The 18876-nt window shown below is 38.6% G+C and overlaps 1 protein-coding gene across 1 annotated transcript in view; it reads left to right on the top strand.

Annotated features, from left to right (window-relative positions):
• The window catches only part of ROBO1 (roundabout guidance receptor 1), a 453969-nt gene that overhangs the window by 355671 nt on the left and 79422 nt on the right, over positions 1-18876 (top strand). The window contains exons 9-12 of the mRNA XM_062206682.1: positions 12517-12722; positions 14216-14297; positions 14480-14648; positions 14735-14901. Coding sequence (XP_062062666.1) covers positions 12517-12722; positions 14216-14297; positions 14480-14648; positions 14735-14901 — 624 coding nt within the window. The remainder of the gene's footprint in view (positions 1-12516; positions 12723-14215; positions 14298-14479; positions 14649-14734; positions 14902-18876) is intronic.

Below are 18876 nucleotides of genomic sequence, written 5' to 3'. Positions count from 1 at the left end.
TCCTCTATTTGGATGTCCACATCTTCCTTCAAATTGGAGAAATTTTCGGCTGCTATTTCACTGTCTAATGAGGTCCTTTGCCCATATCTTAACTGGATTGGTTAGTTTTTTTGTTCAATTGTTTTAGTTGTCTGATATATTCTGGATATTGATCTCTTATCAGATTAGGTAGCTTGCAAACATTTTTCCCATTTATTGGATGTCTCTTCACTCTGTTGTCTTTTCCCTTTGCTCTACAGAAGCTTCTAAGTTTGATATAATCCCGTTTGTCTAGTTTTGTTTCTGTTGCCTGTGCTTTGAGGGTTTTATTCAAGAAGTCATAACCTAGACAAATGTCTTGAAATGTTTCCTCTGTATTTTCCTCCAGTAACTTCATAGTCTCAGGTTTTAATTTATATCATTGATACCTCTTGAGTTGATTTTTGTATATGGTGAGAGATATAGGTCTAATTTTATTCTTCTGCAGACATACATCCAGTTTTGCCAGTACCATTTATTGAAGAGATACCTGCTTTTGATACTATAGACAGTTTATTCTTCCAATCTATAAACAAAAGATTTTTTCAATTTTTAATGTCTTCTATTTCTTTCTTTAGTGTTTTGTAATTTTCATCATAAAGATCTTTGACCTCCTTGGTTAAATTTATTCCAAGATATTCAATTATTATTGAAATTATTGTGAATGAGATTGATCTTAAATATTGATTCTCAACCTTGGCATTGTCTGTGCATACAAAGGATATTGATTTTCTCTGCTGATTTCATATCCTGCCACTTTGCCAAACTCTTTTATGAGTTCCAATACTCTCTCAGTAGTCTTTTCAATCCCTTATATATAGGATTATGAAATCATGTAATCATGCAAATACTGATAGTTTGATTTCCTCCTTTCCAATTTGTATCCCTTTGATTTCTTTTTCTTGCTTAATGGCTCTGGCTAAAATTTCAGGACTATATTAAATAGCAATGGTGAGAGTGGGCATCCTTATCTGGTTCTGGATCTTAGGGGGAATGCTTCCAGCTTTTCCCAATTCAATAAAATAAATGCTCACAATGGTTTGTCATAAATTGCCTTGATTGTTCTGAGGAATGTTACTTCTATACCAAGTTTGCTTAAGCCTTTTCATCATGAAAGGATGTTCTCTTTTGTCAAAGGTTTTCTCTTTATCTATTGAGATGACCATATGGTTTTTGTTCTTCAATTTGTTAATGTGATGTATCACATTTATTGATTTGTGAATGTTGTATTTGATTAGGTAGTATTTTGTTGATAATTTTTGCATCTATGTTCATCATGGAAATTGGTCTATAGTTATCTTTCTGTGCTGTATCTTTTTCTGGCTTAGGAATTAAGGTGATGCAGGATTCATTGAAGTTTGGGAGGTTTTCCTACATTTTAAGTGTTTTGAATAGCTTGAGAAGAGTTAGAATTACTTCTTTAAATGTCTGGTAGAGTTCATCAGTGAAGCCATCTGGTCTTATGTTTTTCTTTACAGGAAAGGTCTTTATTACTGGTTTAATTTCCATCTTGGTTAATGGTCTGTTTAGGTTTTCTGTGCCTTCATGACTCAGTTTTGGAAAATTATGTCTAGAATCTATCTATTTCTTCTAGATTTCCCAATTTGTTGGCATACAGCTCTTTCTAGTAATTTCTGATGATTATTTTTATTTCTGTGGTATCATTACATTTGCTTTTTCATCTCTGATTCTATTGATTCTTTTTTTTTTTTTTTGGTTAGTTGGGCCAATGGTGAATCAACTGTGTTCATTTTTCAAATATCCAGCTCTTCATTTCACTGATTTTTTTGTGTTGTTTTTGTCTCAGTTTTGTTTATTACTTTTCTAATTTTAATGATTTCTTTCTCCTAAATTTTTGTATTTTTTTGTTGTTATTCTAGGTCCTTGAGATATATTGATAGCTCATTTATTTGGTGCCTTTCCAATTTCTTCATGTAGGCAATGATTATTATAACCTTCCCTCTTAACACTGATTTTGCTATATGCCATAAGTTAGCTCATTCAGAAATACATGTTGTTCAGTCTTCATGCATTTCCATATGATCTAGAGATTCTTGAGTTTTTGATTTCCAGCTTCATTGCATTGTGGTCAGAGAACATGCATGGTATGATTTTGATTTTTTTGAATTTACTGAGACTGACTTTATGGCCTAGCATATGACCTATCCAAGAAAATGTTCCATGCACTGATAAGAAGAATGTATATTCTGCAACTATGGGGTGAAAAGTTCTGTAGATGCCAGTTATGTCCATTTGGTCCATAGTGCCTATTAGCTCTGTTGTTTCTTTGTTTATTTTCTCTCTAGTTGATCTGTACATTGATGAAAGTGGGGGTGTTTAAGTCCCCTGATACTGTGTACTGGAGCTATGTCTCCCTTTAGATTTATTATCATTTCTTTTCAATAGTCAGTGCCCTGTAATTTGGTGTACATTATGTATAGTTACATCTTCCTGTTGAATTGATTCCTTAATCATTACATAGTACCCTTCTTTGTCTCCTTTAACAGTTTTTGTGCTAAAGTCTATTTTGTCTGATATTAGGATGGCAATACCTGCACTTCTTTTTGCTTTCTGTTAGCATGGAATTTCTTTTTCTGTCCTTTCAGTTGCAGTCTGCAAGTCTTTGTGGTGAGATATGATTCTTGTAGGCAGCAAATAGATGGGTTTTGTTTTTAGTTCCTTTGGCCAATCTGTATCTTTTAAGAGGAAAGAGTTGAGGCCATTTACCTTCAAAATCACTATTAAGAACTTAAATAATAATCTCATAGCTAGATTCACTTCGTCATCAGCGAAGTATACAGTAAGTAGAAAAAAACCTCCCTTTCAGACCAAAGGGAAAGAAAGTTTTGAAGTGAGAATATAATTTTCCTCATGGGCATTGTCTACCTTAGAAAAACTACTACAGAACATGCCTGTGACTATAGACTTGTAGTTCAGGCCACCGAAGATTAGAGATGGGACATGGGCACTCCCTTGACTTGCATCCTCTGGTCTGCTTTAACACAAACCAGGAGGAAAAGAAAGCTAGGCATCAGAAGCAATGGGTGGCAGGCCTATTAATAGCTGATCTGTACAGTGATCTGCCCTCAAGGAGACCCAACAGGCCAGTCCACTGCAGTGGCTTTCAATGTGGTAAGCCTGGGCTTCAGCAGAAATCAGCTTGTGAAGAGCCCTGGCAGCTCTGCCAAGAGTTGGATCACTGGAAATGGACCTGCCCTGGAGTCAAAGGATGCCCAGGTCAGAGCCACAGATCTTATTGGCTCTAAGCTGAAAAGCCCTTCACTCAGCCCAACTTCCAAAGTGACCACTGCAGCTGAGGGTGAGGTCAAGTAGGGTCAGCAACATTGCAGGCAGAACTGTAAATTTTTTGTTAGAGATGCCCCCTGCCTTTACCTGGCCAGCTCTCCTCCCAGGCCAGCCAAGTAATGAAAGTCAACAGAGTGCCTTCCCCCAGGAGGTTCACACCTCCCTTAGGATATACCCCATGTGAAGAGATAGATAGGTCTGGGCCTCTTACCTGACAAGGCCTAAAGCCCACCAGATTATTATCAAGCCCCTTCTATCAGGTTCTATTTGCCTCTCAATCAGAAAACTTAATTGTAGCTTAGACAGCACCTTTCTTAGCTCCTCTAATAATGACTCTGTCCTTTGTTCTAGACCCTGTCTAACGCATTTGGGCCTCATTCCTTTGTAATCATAACCTCTACTCTACCACCAATGGCTCTACTCCCAACCTGTGTGTACTGATGGTCCTCTTCCCCACTTCATGCTGTATAATTGTTCAAACCTGGTAAAGGCCACTCTTAAGATCATTGGTTACTATCCTCACCCTGTCTTTTATGACCTTGTCTAAATATGATCAGAGTCAGCAAACTTGGAAGGCTTCCATAGCCTTGGCAACTCATGACGACAGCCTAGGGTGGTTACTGGCGCCATCAACTAGAGTGTCAATTTGTTGGGTCAACAACAGGAGCCACTGTGCACTTGCTCCTCATGTGGGATCTCTGTCCTTAATGTGCTGTACATTTTGATTTAATGTTATAACTAGTACTCAAACAGTATGTTTCATTTTGTGTTTCTATGTGGGTGCAAACTGTTGAAATCTTTATACTAAATTGATCTTCTGTATATAAAGAGAATTGAAAATGAAAAAAAAATCACTATTGATACATAATGACTTGGCCCTGCCATTTTGCCATAAATATCCCTATTGCTTACTTTGGATTTATTTTGTACTTTTACTGGGGGATTTTCTGCCTTCACATTCTTACATACTTGTGGCTGTCTTTCTTTGTTTCTGTGTGTAGCATGTCCTTAAGCATATTTTTTAAGGATGGACAAGTGGCAACAAATTATTTCAATTTCTGTTTGCTATGAAAGGTTTTTATTTTACCTTCATTCATAAATGAGATCTTTGCAGGTATAGTATTCTGGATTGGGAGGTTTTTTTTTTCCTTTTAGATTTGGGCTATATCTCGCCATTTTTTCCTAGCCTGAATGGTTTCTGATGAGAAGTCAGCTGTGAGACTAATTGGAAATCCTCTGAAATAATATGGCATTTCTCTCATGCACATTTTAGAATCTTTTGTTATGTTTTACTGTGAAAAACATGACTACAATGCATCATAGTGAAGATCTTTTCTGGTCATGTCTATTAGGAGTTCTATGTGCTTCTTCTATTTGGATGTCCCTTTCTTTCTCCAAATTGGGGACACTTTCTGTAATTATTTTACTAAATAGGTCCTCTAGTCCATTCTTTCTTACCACACCTTCAGAAACTCCTAGGATATATATGTTGCATTATTTGATAGTATCCCATAAATCTCTAGCACTGTTTTTAAGTTTTCTAATTTCTTCTTCTTCTTTTTCCTGTTCTTTTTTTCCAAAGATTTGTCTTCTAATTCAAATATTTTTTCTTCTGCCTCACTGAGGCATTTTAATTTCTCCTTAAAATCTCAATTTCATGGGAAGAATTTTCAGTTATGTTATGTATGGTTTTCTTTTAAAAAAAGGTTTTTTTTTTTAATTTATTTGAAAGAGTTACAGAGAGAGGTAGAGCTAGAGAGAGCAAGAGAGAGTTATTGCACCCACTGGTTCACTCCTCAGATGGCCACAACTGCTGGAGCTGTACCAATCTGAAGCCAGGGGTCAGGAGCTTCTCCCAGGTCTCCTATGCCTCTGTGGCTTAGTAGAATGTCTTCACTTTCCATGAATACAGAGATGTATAGTGGGTTTGGAATGAGAACTCTGGTCAGTGCTCCAGGATGGGACAGATATCCAAGGTAACACCCATGTTGAGTATGGTAGATCTCAAAGCCCAGGTAGTAGTTCCCAGTATGTTCTGTACCACCACTTCCCAGCCAGGCTTGAAGTCAGTGGGGACTGTGGATTGTCCCTCCACTAGAATCTCTGGATCACACGCATACACAAGAGCCACTGGCTGAATGTTGCTCTCTCCCCACCACTGCCACCAGTACTGCTGAGAAGCTGGCGTCCTGTCTCAGCCAGTTGCTGCGTGCACTCACAGTCTTCTGCAGCTCCTGCCCAAACCCAAAATGGTGTTTGCCCCTCCTCAGCCAGGCAGCAGGCACTGTTTGGGTAAGTTGGGGCAAGATAAGTGTGCCCCCTCTACATTCACTGGGTTTGTGGGCAACTGCTAGCTGTCACTTACCTTATAAGATTTATTTATTTATTTATGTGAGGGGCAGAGTTACAGACAGAGAGAGGGAACGACAGAAAGAAAGTTTTCCATCTGCTGGTTCACTCCCTAAATGGTTGCAATGACTGGAGCTGGGCTTATCTGAAGCCAGGAGCTAGGAGCTTCTTCCAGGTCTCCCACATGGGTGCAGGTGCCCAAGCACTTAGGCCATCCTCTGCAGCTTTTCCAGGGATGCCTGTACTGCAGGCTGCGGCTTTATCTGCCATGCCACAGCACCAACCCCAGCATATGTACTTTTAAACTATTATTATTTAGGCTGGCGCCGTGGCTCAACAGGCTAATCCTCCACCTAGTGGCGCTGGCACACCGGGTTCTAGTCCCAGTCGGGGCACCGGATTCTGTCCTGGTTGCCCCTCTTCCAGGCCAGCTCTCTGCTGTGGCCAGGGAGTGCAGTGGAGGATGGCCTAAGTGCTTGGGCCCTGCACCCCATGGGAGACCAGGAGAGGCACCTGGCTCCTGCCTTCGGATCGGCGCGGTGCGCCGGCCGCGGTGGCCATTGGAGGGTGAACCAACAGCAAAGGAAGACCTTTCTCTCTGTCTCTCTCTCTCTCTGTCCACTCTGCCTGTCAAAAATAAAAATAAAAAATTAAAAAAAACACTATTATTATTTAATTGTGTAGATCAAGTGCCTAATTATAAAACTGAATTTTATATAGCAGCTTAATAAATCTATTTGTTATTTTTTAACAGTTGATTGATCATTTTAAAATTTTATGTACAAACTGTCAACTGCCAACAAGGAAGTTCTGTTTTTTTTCTCTTAATAAGTATACTTTTCATTTGTTTTACTTACCCTACATTATTACCTCCAATTTAATGAATAAAGCTCTAAATCTGTTCTTTCTATATTAGTAAAAAAATTTTTAAAAATGAAAGCTCTTAATACTGTCTATGACACATACTATAAGAACACTTGGTCCAATAATTTAGAGTGACCTAAAATGTTCTTACAGCATCTTATATACATTACAGCTATTAAATCATGGCTGTGAAGAACATGTAATGAACTCAATAATGATTCATACAACTAATATATAGAAAAAGTGGAATATAGAGTTGCACTTACATTTATAATTGCCACTTTGTTAAATACAGGTGTTTTTTGTTTTCTCTTTTGCTGAAGTATGCACACATATGTCACTTTATTCTTTCTGTATGCCAAGTGGCATGATATTATTATGAATTCCTTTTATGCGTATATCTGAGGCTAAATCATTAATATGACTTTTACTAAACTAAAAAACAAAAATAAAACTAAATGAGTTTGAGATTCATCCCCAATAGCCAATTCACCCTCAACAGTACATGTTTCACCTTACAATCTCTGGGAGGATTTAAGATGATTTTTATTTTGCTGTGGTGGCACCATTTTTTAAAAAATTTTCTTTCTTTGGAATGCATTGATAGTATACAAATAACTACCAACTACGGACCCAACCTTGTAATTACTGTGAGTGCTGACAATGTCAAGAGGATGATTGGTAAGCAAAGTGCATAATTCTGGATACTATTTGACTTTAGCTCCTTGACCTTCTTTATTGTTTGCAAACAGAACAAAGGCCGAGGCAGAATCAGATATGAGGCAGAGAGTAGAAGCTGTCTTTCAAATGTTGCTTCTCTGTAACTGTGGCTTGTCCCTAACAGCACTGCACTTGGGAACCTACAAATGCATGTTAGGCATTTAATTTAAAATGTGTTTTTCTTTTTTTCTAGAATATACGAATAAAGTTAATGATTATTAAATGAGATAGAAAATTTAAAATCACTTGTATTTATCTCTCAAAAGCAATAGCTACAGAATGCAAAGAGTGTTATCTTCTACTTAGGAAAAAGAGATTTGTCAGTTACTATTTAATTTGGACAAGTCACTTGAACTTGTCAAATTTCAGATCCCTGGTTCCTGAAGTGGGATAATAAAGTTTTACAGCCTAACTCTTAGAGATTTTCAAGATATCATGTTTGAAGGCATTTTGTAAATGGATAACACTCATGAAGTCTAACTCTGACACTAGTATATAAATGTAAAATGTTTATTCGTGAACAAGTTTGTGTTCTCTTTTTAGCTTAAAACTATTTCTTAAATATTACATAGACTTCATGATCATTATTTTGTGGGTGACAAAATATATTCTGGTAATGTACCATCATTTGGGAAAAGGATAATTCTTTTACTGAATGTAGCGAAAAGATAGGTGAACTTGTGCACAGTCTGCTGTAGCGTGATTACACCACTTGGCATACTGTGTATACCATCTCCACTACTCCTGTTATACTTTTCTTTAAAAAAAGATTTATTTTGTTTGTTTGAAAGTCAGAGTTACAGAGAGAGAGAGACAGGGAGAAAGAGAGATCTTCCACCCACTAGTTCACACCCAAATGGCCAGGATGGGCCAGGCTGAAGCCAGGAGCTAGGAGATTCATCCAGATCTCCCATATGAGTGCAGGGGCCCTAGACTTGGGTCATCTTCTGCTGCTTTTCCATGCATATTAGTGGGGAGCTGGATAGGAACCAGAGCCCATGCGGGATGCCGGCATTGCAGGAGATGGTTTGACCACCTGCACCACAATGCTCTCTGGCCAGCATGCTATGGCCGGCACACCGTGCTGATCCAATGGCAGGAGCCAGGTGCTTATCCTGGTCTCCCATGCGGGTGCAGGGCCCAAGCACTTGGGCCATCCTCCACTGCACTCGCTGGCCACAGCAGAGAGCTGGCCTGGAAGAGGAGAGACCAGGACAGAATCCGGCGCCCCGACCGGGACTAGAACCCAGTGTGCCGGTGCCGCAAGCAGAGGATTAGCCTGTTGAGCCGTGGCGCCGGCCCTACATTTATTCATAATAGGCAACTTAATCAACTTTTCTTAGTTCCAGGAACTATGATTAGAACTTTCTGGAATGATTTAAAATTTGAAACTTTTATTTTACCAATGAAGAAACTTAGAGAATTGTGAAGCTGAAGCAGGGAATTCCCAAGTCATTACCAGTAATAAGTAGCAGAACCAAGTTATAAAACTGCATTGTCCAAGGCTGCCGCTGTGGCGCAGTGGGTTAAAACCCTGTTCTGAAGCGCCAGCATCCCATATGGGTGCCAGTTTGAGTCCCGGCTGCTCCTCTTCCGATCCAGCTCTCTGCTATGGCCTGGGAAAGCGGTAGAAGATGGACCAAGTCCTTGGGCCCCTGCGCCCAAGAGGGGGACCCGGAGGAAGCTCCTGGCTCCTGGCTTCGGATCGGTGCAGCTCCGGCCATTGCGGCCAACTGGGGAGTGAACCAGCGGATGGAAGACCTCTTTCTCTGTCTCTACCTCTCTCTGTAACTCTTTCAAATAAATAATAATAAATCTTAAAAAAAAAAACCCTGCATTTTCCAATATGGTAGTCATGTACACATTTGTCTATTAAAATTTGAATTTAAATTACTTAAATAAAATGACAGTCCAATACCCTAATCTCACTAGCTGCACTGAAGTGTTCAGTAGCCATGTATGGCTATTGGTGGCTGTATTGGGTAAAGTGGTTATGTAGCAGCCTCATTTGTCCGCACTGCATCTTTCTGTCTCTGTCCACTTATTTTGTTAAGCATTTCATTTTCTTTCATCTTTTATTTTACTGCCCAATAATCCATTCCTACAATTCCAGTGTAAGATATTAGACTGTAATTTAAGGTTTGTCTCTTAAATTACAAGTTTAGATCTGGTTCATAAATGCATTATATTCTATGATATCTATAATTAAGTATTTCATTTGTTTTTTATTCTAATCCATTACAACAGCAGAAGATTGCTCTTCTGTGCCTAAAAATGTGAAACTGCTTTAATGCACTCTTAAATTGTTCAGCTCTGGTTTAAACATTAGTTTTTTGCAGAAAAGTACAAGTGGTTAATATATGTGTCTAACATCTTGCAATCACCCAACTGCTTTCTTATCCATTATTCTATTTACATCTTTGTAGCAATCCCCTCTACTAGTTAAAGTAAGTATAATTATCCTCATTTTACATATAAAAAATAAGCATTAGAGAATGTAAGGAATTTACCTAAAGACATATGGCAGTTGATGGAGCTGAACTTTCTATTGCTTTACTTTTGTTAACTACCAAATGGAAATTGTGGAGAAATAAATGACAGAGAAATAAGATCATTATACTAGGCTGGGATGGTGTGGGTGATGTTAAATATGTAAATATTAAAGAATTGTAGGAATAAAGAACACTGAATGTATCCCTAGATATTGGATTATTTCCAAATATAACAAGACTAACAAATATAAACCACACCTTTTCTGATTCAGTTATGGAAAAGCATACTGTTAACTAATTTGATTAATGTCTAAAAATACACATCTCTTTATTTTATAATCAAGGGAACACAGGTGGTCTTATAAAAACCCCAATACAATAAAATACTATCATTCTTTTTATCACACTTTGGAAAAGGGACATCTAATTTGTTTTTAATCAGTCTCAACAGATAATATAAGAAACAATTTAAAATTCCAAGCAGAGGAATCATTGGCTTACATTTTCAACTGTGAAGTTTCTAAAACACTACTGCCATGTTTCAGACTCCAGCCTTTTAACATGACCCTGGGGATTAGTAAATTTCATAGTTGTAACCAAGGAAGATAACTTGAAGAGTAGAACAAAAATTCAGTTGTTGATTTCACTGCATTGCTTTTCTGTTTGTGTTTTTAGTTTCAATGCACAAAACTAATAATTGTTGCAGGATAAATGAGAAACAAATTGACATCAGCTTGTGAAAATCTTCAGGCAATAAAACTTTGAACATGATACATTCGGCTTTGGAAATTATTGCATCCAAAATGCAGTGACTCTGGCAACCAGATTTCTTTCATCAGGCAGCTTTTTGGACTCTTCTTGTATTCATTTGTTTATATTTTTAAAAACTTAGGTAACAGTCATAATTTTAAAGTTAATAATTAGAGAGTTTTTTAGATTTTTTTTTTGTTCCTTTTTGACAGGCAGAGTGGACAGTGAGAGAGAGAGAGAGACAGACAGAAAGGTCTTCCTTTGTTGTTGGTTCACCCTCCAATGGCCGCTGCAGCCGGCGCGCTGTGGCCGGCGCACCACGCTGATCTGATGGCAGGAGCCAGGTGGTTCTCCTGCTTGGGCCATCCTCCACTGCACTCCCGGGCCACAGCAGAGAGCTGGCCTGGAAGAGGGGCAACCAGTACAGAATCCGGCACCCTGACCGGGACTAGAACCCGGTGTGCCGGCGCCACAAGGTGGAGGATTAGCCTGTTGAACCACGGCACCGGCTGTTAGATTTTATTTATTTTTAATCATTAAACATCTGTGAAATTTTACAGAAGAGCTTTTCCATTCCTATAAACTCTAATATGAAAATACAGTTGTTGCTAAATTCAATACCGTGTTAAAAAGATAATTGTAAATCAATCTACCAGTATTGTATTTTGGCCCTATTCCAGTTTCATTGACTTCATCATAGTTTGATAATTTTCATCTAGGTATATTTAAATAGAAAGAATTTTTGGGCTGGCACCATGGCTCAATAGGCTAATCCTCCACCTGTGGCGCCGGTACACTGGGTTCTAGTCCCGGTCGGGGCACCGGATTCTGTCCCGGTTGCCCCTCTTCCAGTCCAGCTCTCTGCTGTGGCCCGGGAGTGCAGTGGAGGATGGCCCAAGTGCTTGGGCCCTGCACCCGCATGGGAGACCAGGAGAGGCACCTAGCTCCTGGCTTTGGATCAGTGCGGTGCGCCAGCCGCAGCGCACCGGCCACAGTGGCCATTGGAGGGTGAACCAACGGCAAAGGAAGACCTTTCTCTCTGTCTCTCTCTCACTGTCCACTCTGCCTGTAAAAAAAAAAAAAAAAAAAAAAAAAAAAAAAAAAAAAAAAAGTTGAGCTACAAAGACACAGGGAACATAATTATATTAATTTGTAAATGAAAATCCAAGGCAGCTTTATGAATCTAAAATAGTCAAACAGGCTAGTATGGTAGCATTTTTTTTTTCTGTTGGACACAAAACAGTTATCAATGTCAGTTTGATTTTGGTTCTTCTAGTACATGCTGTCTGATGTGTTTCATTATGCTACTTTTTTGTTCTTGTGGGTGCTTTATCTTTCTTTTTTTTAAAAGATTTATTTTATTTATTTGAATGAGATTTACAGAGAGAGAGACAGAGAGAAAGGTCTTCCATCCACTGGTTCACTCCCCAGATGGCCGCAATGGCCGGAACTGCACCGATCCGAAGCCAGGAGCCATGATCTTCCTCCCGGTCTCCCATGTGGGTGCAGGGGCCCAAGGACTTGGGCCATCTTCCACTGCTATTCTGGGCTACAGCAGAGAGCTGGATCGGAAGTGGAGCAGCCGAGACTAGAACCAGAGCCCATATGGAATGCCAGCGCTTCAGGCCAGGGCTTTAACCCACTGCGCCACAGCACTGGCCCCATGGGTGTTTTTCGTATTTTAAAGTCTACAGTGTACAGCACGTAATTCTCACTACTGTACGTCTACTTTACCATCCAATCCTTACTTAGTTCCTGAACTCGTCATTGAAAGGGGTTCCTTGGCAATGCAGCAAGCTCAGGGATTGGCCATTTGAAAGGCATACGTTGTATCTCATTTCAGTATTCTGGACCAGTGCATCACGTAATGCATTCTGAATAATGCATGTCTCCTGCTTTAATTACTTGTTTAATTATCTTTAGTTTGTTTTAAAGCCTAGAGCAACTGCTGTTGCTTGGATGATTAGAAAATTGCTTCCAGTTGCAGAAATCTATTTCCTGTTGTTTCTTCTGGCAGTGATTGCGGACCGGCCTCCCCCAGTCATTCGCCAAGGTCCTGTGAATCAGACTGTTGCCGTGGATGGTACTTTAGTCCTCAGCTGTGTGGCCACAGGCAGTCCAGTCCCAACCATTCTGTGGAGAAAGGATGGAGTCCTTGTTTCCACCCAAGATTCTCGAATCAAACAGCTGGAGACCGGAATGCTGCAGATCCGATACACTAAGGTAACTTGAAATGACACCTCCAGCTTCCTGTTTTATTCCATTTGTTCTCTAGTAACTGCTGTTGAACGCTTCACTTTTAAGATTAATGAAATGCTAAATAAAAGTGTTAATGTATGTTTAATTTGTTGATTTATTTTTCCAGCATTCTACTGTGTATGTTTGAGAGAAGTATAATTTAGCCCCTACTAAGCAGTAAAAGGGTATATGAAGGCGAAATAAAGATTTCTCAGATGTACTGAAGAAAGCAAATGGGAATTTGTTTCAGAAAAAAATACCTTCCAAGTAGTTGATGAAGTCACTGTAAAAGGCATTTCAAGATACATTCCAGTACTTTTTTATGTGCAATGTACTGGAATATTCTATTGTATTTGTTCAGCATTTTGCAATTACAGAATACTATACTTGCAAACAAAAGCTATAAAGCAGTGTACACACTGGGTGTACCCTTCAAATGAGTGTTAAATGGTGAAAAGCCCACAGGTTTGTAGGAACAATTTAAGGATTTACTCAGGCCATCACATCCTATACCTGTTCTTTCAGGACTGTGTGTTTTGTTTTGATTTTTCTTTTTCTTTCTTGGGTCAAGATCAGACAAGCTCCTGAAGCATATGAAAGAATCATTTTGACAGCAATAAACATAAATTTCAATTGCTGCATTGCCCTTGGTGGGTGGCTTCTTTGGAGTTTGGGATCAGCATCACAGTTTATTTTGTGTGCCACAGAAGTTAATTTGCTTTACTTCTTTGTGACAATTATCGTGACTTTGTTTGTAATGTTCCAATTGAGATGACAACATTCTTGCTTTATCAAATCCACTTGAAGGCAGAGCTGTTAGCTGAGGAAGAGGTCGATGGGTTTACTATGCTGCTGATTTTCAAGTTGAACTTCTGGCCTCTGTTTTCTGGGAGCAAAAAGAGAGAGGATTCATTCCAGCTTTGGTTTGGCTTTAGACTTCTTAAATTGCCTTAAGTTGTAGGCTAGCAAAATTAGGGGAGAAGGAATAAATACCATAAGGAGATGTTCCTTTTTTGCCCATCCTCTTTCTTTAAGTATCTGCTTATTTCGCCTATTGGTTTGGTGTTAACTCTGATAAAATATTACATAGCAAGAAAAGTCACTGCCTAAACTCTATCAACCTTGCTATGTGTCTTACTAAATATAAAAAGCTAATTCAGCAATAAAGATAAACTCTTTGAATCTGATGAGTTACTTTATTGTTTTTGTCCCTGATACTGTAAATAATGTTAATGCAATTAAATATTACATTTTTATTATGCAATTGGAATAATCATTTAAAATCTCTAGTCTTCTGTCATCATATGGTATTTTCCTTCACATTCAGTAACATTATATTCAATTAAGATGAAGTTTCTGCTTAGCGAATTTTAATGCAGTTATCCATATTCATGTGGCATATACAAACCTGTAATTGCTTTTCCAGTCCAATGAGCTCTTGATTGTCCCAAATATTTATTTCCCGTCTGCCTTCTCAGCTGGGTGACACTGGTCGGTACACCTGCACCGCATCAACCCCCAGTGGTGAAGCGACATGGAGTGCTTACATTGAAGTCCAAGGTAAATTAGAATCTTTGCCTTAACATAAAGCTTAAAACGCAGTTGTTTACTTACTGGCAAATTGATGAAGTGAGTGTCCTCATCCATTAGTAGATGTATAGTTAGTTATGTTATCTACATGTATATGCTTATCTATATATGGATAAACATTTTCCTTTTCTCTTTTTTTTCCTGTTTGCTAGAATTTGGCGTTCCAGTTCAGCCTCCAAGACCCACTGACCCCAATTTAATCCCCAGTGCCCCCTCAAAACCTGAAGTTACAGATGTCAGCAGAAATACAGTAACATTATTGTGGCAACCAAATTTGAATTCAGGAGCAACCCCTACATCTTATATTATAGAAGCCTTCAGGTAGAATGAAGCAAATGTTTCCTAGATGTTCTTTTTGGGATTTAACCATTAAATAGGCGTGTTCTAACTTGTGTATCTGTCCTTAGCCATGCGTCTGGTAGCAGCTGGCAGACCGTAGCAGAGAATGTGAAAACAGAAACATTTGCCATTAAAGGACTCAAACCTAATGCCATTTACCTTTTCCTTGTGAGGGCAGCTAACGCATATGGAATTAGTGATCCAAGCCAAATATCTGATCCAGTGAAAACACAAGGTAAATATTGATTTCCTTAACCTTGCAACACCTGTTTATCTTTAGATGTCATAACTATACAGGCAAACAAACCATGGTTACTGCATGAGAGGATTGTGTATTTACATTCTGTTGTCAATTAGTGTAATTATTTTATAACACACAACACAGTGTCTATAAACTTCACTATTTTCTAGACTAAGCATATAATGATAACAGAGAAATGTTTCTCATAAAGTCAAAAATCCACTGAAATAAATATTCGGTGAATAGTTTGCATTGTAATCAGTTTATTGATTTTAAATGTAATTGCATGTGCATATGAAATATTAATCATCTTGTAATTGTATTAAAAAGTGAGTAAACTTTATGTTTGCCCTCAGTACTCAAAATCTTTTTGGTGAATTTTCAGAATTATAACTCAAATCAGGTAATACTCTTGAAATCCCACAGATGTAAGAGATATTTGGAAACTCCGTCTTAATCCCTCTGTCCAGTCAACCTCCTCTAAAACATGGAGAAGATACTTCAAGTCTCTGCTTGTTGGCCTGTCTTTCATTGTGAATTATGTGAATATGAGATATGAAAATTTTTAATGGAAAATACCTATATTTTGTTGAAAACTAGGCTGAAGTGACAGAAGAAAGGAAAAGCAGATAGGTTTAAAGCCACTTTTAGATATTTGGAATTGGAAATGTTCATTTGGACCACATTATGTGTATACTTTTTTAGAAATCATTTTGCACTTTTAACAGGCAGAATATTATGTCCTATATGCTCTGTCACTCACTCATCCTATTATTTTAATGCTCTAATTTGAGTAAAATTTAAATATGAGGCTACTTCAAAAACTTCTTGTAAAATAGAATAAAAGATAAGGTTATTTTATTACCAAAATTTAGAAATTCATATATATGAGGGTTTTTCCAAAAGTCATGAAAAATACATATTATAGAAAAGCTATTCATTGATTTAAAAACTCACCTTATATCAAAATACAGTTATCTTTCAATCCAAATTTTCCATGAACCTTTAGTATATATTTAATTTTCATATCATTGCAATTAAAATGTGCTTGTTCTTAACATTAGTAAGCCAAGTTAATTCTACATTGTAGAGACTGAAACTTTATTTTTTTTAAATTTTATTTATTTATTTATTTATTTATGATAGGCAGAGTAGACAGTGAGAGAGAAAGACAGAGAGAAAGGTCTTCCTTTGCCATTGGTTCACCCTCCAATGGCCGCCGCGGCCAGCGCGCTGTGGCTGGCGCACCACGCTGATCCGATGGCAGGAGCCAGGTGCTTCTCCTGGTCTCCCATGGGGTGCAGGGCCCAAACACTTGGGCCATCCTCCACTGCATTCCCTGGCCACAGCAGAGAGCTGGCCTGGAAGAGGGGCAACCGGGACAGAATCTGGTGCCCCGACCGGGACTAGAACCCGGTGTGCGGGCGCCACAAGGCGGAGGATTAGCCTATTGAGGCGTGGCGCCGGCCCGAGACTGAAACTTTAAAATTACTTTTCTCAACATGTAGAGGAATCATCATTCTCACTTGAATTAATATTCTCAAAGGAAATATAAATTATTATAAAGGTAGAAACAAGTGATGCACAAATTGACAAAGTCTTCAACTAGTTTTCTTCTGGTTTAGGAGTGAGTTTGCCAGCTATGCTGCATGTTTTGTCTTTTCTGGTGCATAAACAATGTTTCCAGAAGGACTCCGTTGCAGAATTCACAGAGAAAGCAAAAGGAGTTGTAGGACATGCCCACATCTGTCTCCTGGTGTGTGAACTCAACACACCCAAAGCCTGTATTTGCTATGATGAGTCACTCACCGGGAGTTTTCATATACCTGGAGCCTGCCCTAAGGCAGTTTGAGGTTTTCAATATTCCTTATGTATTTGTAAAGAATGCAGACATAACAGCTCTAAAATGAATTGAACCTTTTGCTCCCAGTACAGGGGTCTGATTCCAGTATATTCCTACAAAATTTTTCAGTGACAACTGCTCTTTGCTGCTCTGTCATGTACTCTCTGAAGTATATAAGGGATCTTCAAAAAGTTCATGGACATATAGATATTATGAAAAATTTTGCATGCATTTAAAAAATGTTTGTACTGAAAAAATCTATTGATCCTAGTATTCCATTAACTTTTTTAAGAGTTTCCCTTTTACACCCTCACTTGTGAGGTAGTTCAAAGTTTATTCAAACATGAATTTAGGTCTTTCCAATATTGTAGTTACCTTGCCTTTGTACATTCAAATGACATGAATGGATGTCAACTGGAAGAAGGAAAACGTAGGCCAATGGTTATAAAATTTGGAAATCAAAGAGCAGCCCTTCATTCTACCTGCGTATGCCTTTGAGCAAGCTAGTCAGCCAGTGAGCTTCAGCTGCCTCACTTATAGAATGGAGACAGTATACTCATGCTTCAGGATTGTACAACTATAAGTAATAATTATGTAAGTATAAAAGATTCTGATTTTATGCAATTTTGTACCATAAGACTCTTGTTATTAGATTTTAATTACTTTGTTTAGAGTCTAGATTAAACATAAATGAAGTTCATAAAATTTGCACATAGCACAAAATCGAGAAATGTGTGAATCAGAATTAACTATATCTTGGAAATACTAGAGTGAGAAGCCAGCTCTAACATGATTAAGATTAATGGAGCAAATTAAAATATCCAGTGCTTGAATTTGGTTTAAAAAATTAGCTATAAATGGATAGGGTGAAGACACCAGGCTTAAGGGCAGTATGTGTGAGTGTGTGGCAAAGCTTTGGCAGCTCTGCAAACTCAGTGTTTGAAGTCAATTAAAACACCCTTTGGAAACAACTGAGAGATGTAGTTGCCAAAAGAACCAATGTCGTCTTACCTGGCATTAACAGAATTATGTTTGGATAAAATAATGTTCCTCTTTTTACTCTGAACTGGTCAGATCACGAATGGAGTCATGTGTCTGAATGCTGCCATGATTAAATTGATTAATCTTAGTTAATTGATTTGTAAGGCACAGAGAGACAGAGAGAGGCAGAGATCTCCCATCTGCTGGTTCATTCCTCAAATACATGCACGAGGCAGGCCAAAGCCTGGAGCTGGAGAGTCAGTGCATATCTCTTATATGGGAGGCAGAAAGCCAAATATTGAGCCATAACCTGCTGCCTTCCAGGGTGTGCATTAGCAGGCAGCTGCAATTGGAAGCAGAGCCAGGACTGGGACCCAGGCTCTCTGCTATGGGATGTGGGTATCAAAATTGCCTGCTTAAACTCTGTACCAAATGCCAGTCCCCCAAACTCTACTTTTCAGATGGACTTTTGAGAGTCGAGAGTTGGTGGAATTGCTTGAAAAGCTCATAGGAAAAGCAATTCAAGGACTGTAGCATATTTAGACCAGACAATAATAACGTTAGCGTATGCTTGCTATCTTCTCATGAAGACGCCAAATGGAAAACAAAACCAGTAAAAGGATCGACTCATAAAGTTCTGAACATTACATTGTTCCGTACCTTTTGATTTTACTCTCTGATGTGAGACTTTCTACAGTAATACTGTATAGAGTGCTGTTGCCAGCGTGGTTAGACTTGCTAGGGAATCTAGCAGTGTTCATGAAAAGGATTCCCTGGCAAGTTTACCTCAAGCCAGAGAAGTTGGGGACTGGGCTAGACATGTTGGTGGCTAATGGTTGTTATTCCTGTACTTAAGGGCACTTCTTCAAAGGCAGTTTCATACATTCAAACCTGTGACAGTTTAACCTTTACCATATTGTTGGTCTTCTTCACCAAATTTGGGTGTTCTTTAGATTAAGCACTTTATATTAAAACTACTTTGCTGTGAAACACTAAAATAAAGCATCATCAGTTAAGAGATATTAAGTGGTCTTCTCTCATGGTTCTTACCAGATTTGTTTAATTGCACTTTCACAGTGACTGCTCTACCCACCGTGGGAGCCACCAACTGAACATAGACTTTACTTAGGAAGATCAATTCCTGC

The sequence above is a fragment of the Lepus europaeus genome, chromosome 2 (assembly GCF_033115175.1).
Source record: "Lepus europaeus isolate LE1 chromosome 2, mLepTim1.pri, whole genome shotgun sequence".
NCBI lineage: Eukaryota > Metazoa > Chordata > Mammalia > Lagomorpha > Leporidae > Lepus > Lepus europaeus.
Note: the sequence above shows the minus strand (reverse complement) of the source record. Positions and strands in the feature narration are given on the sequence as shown.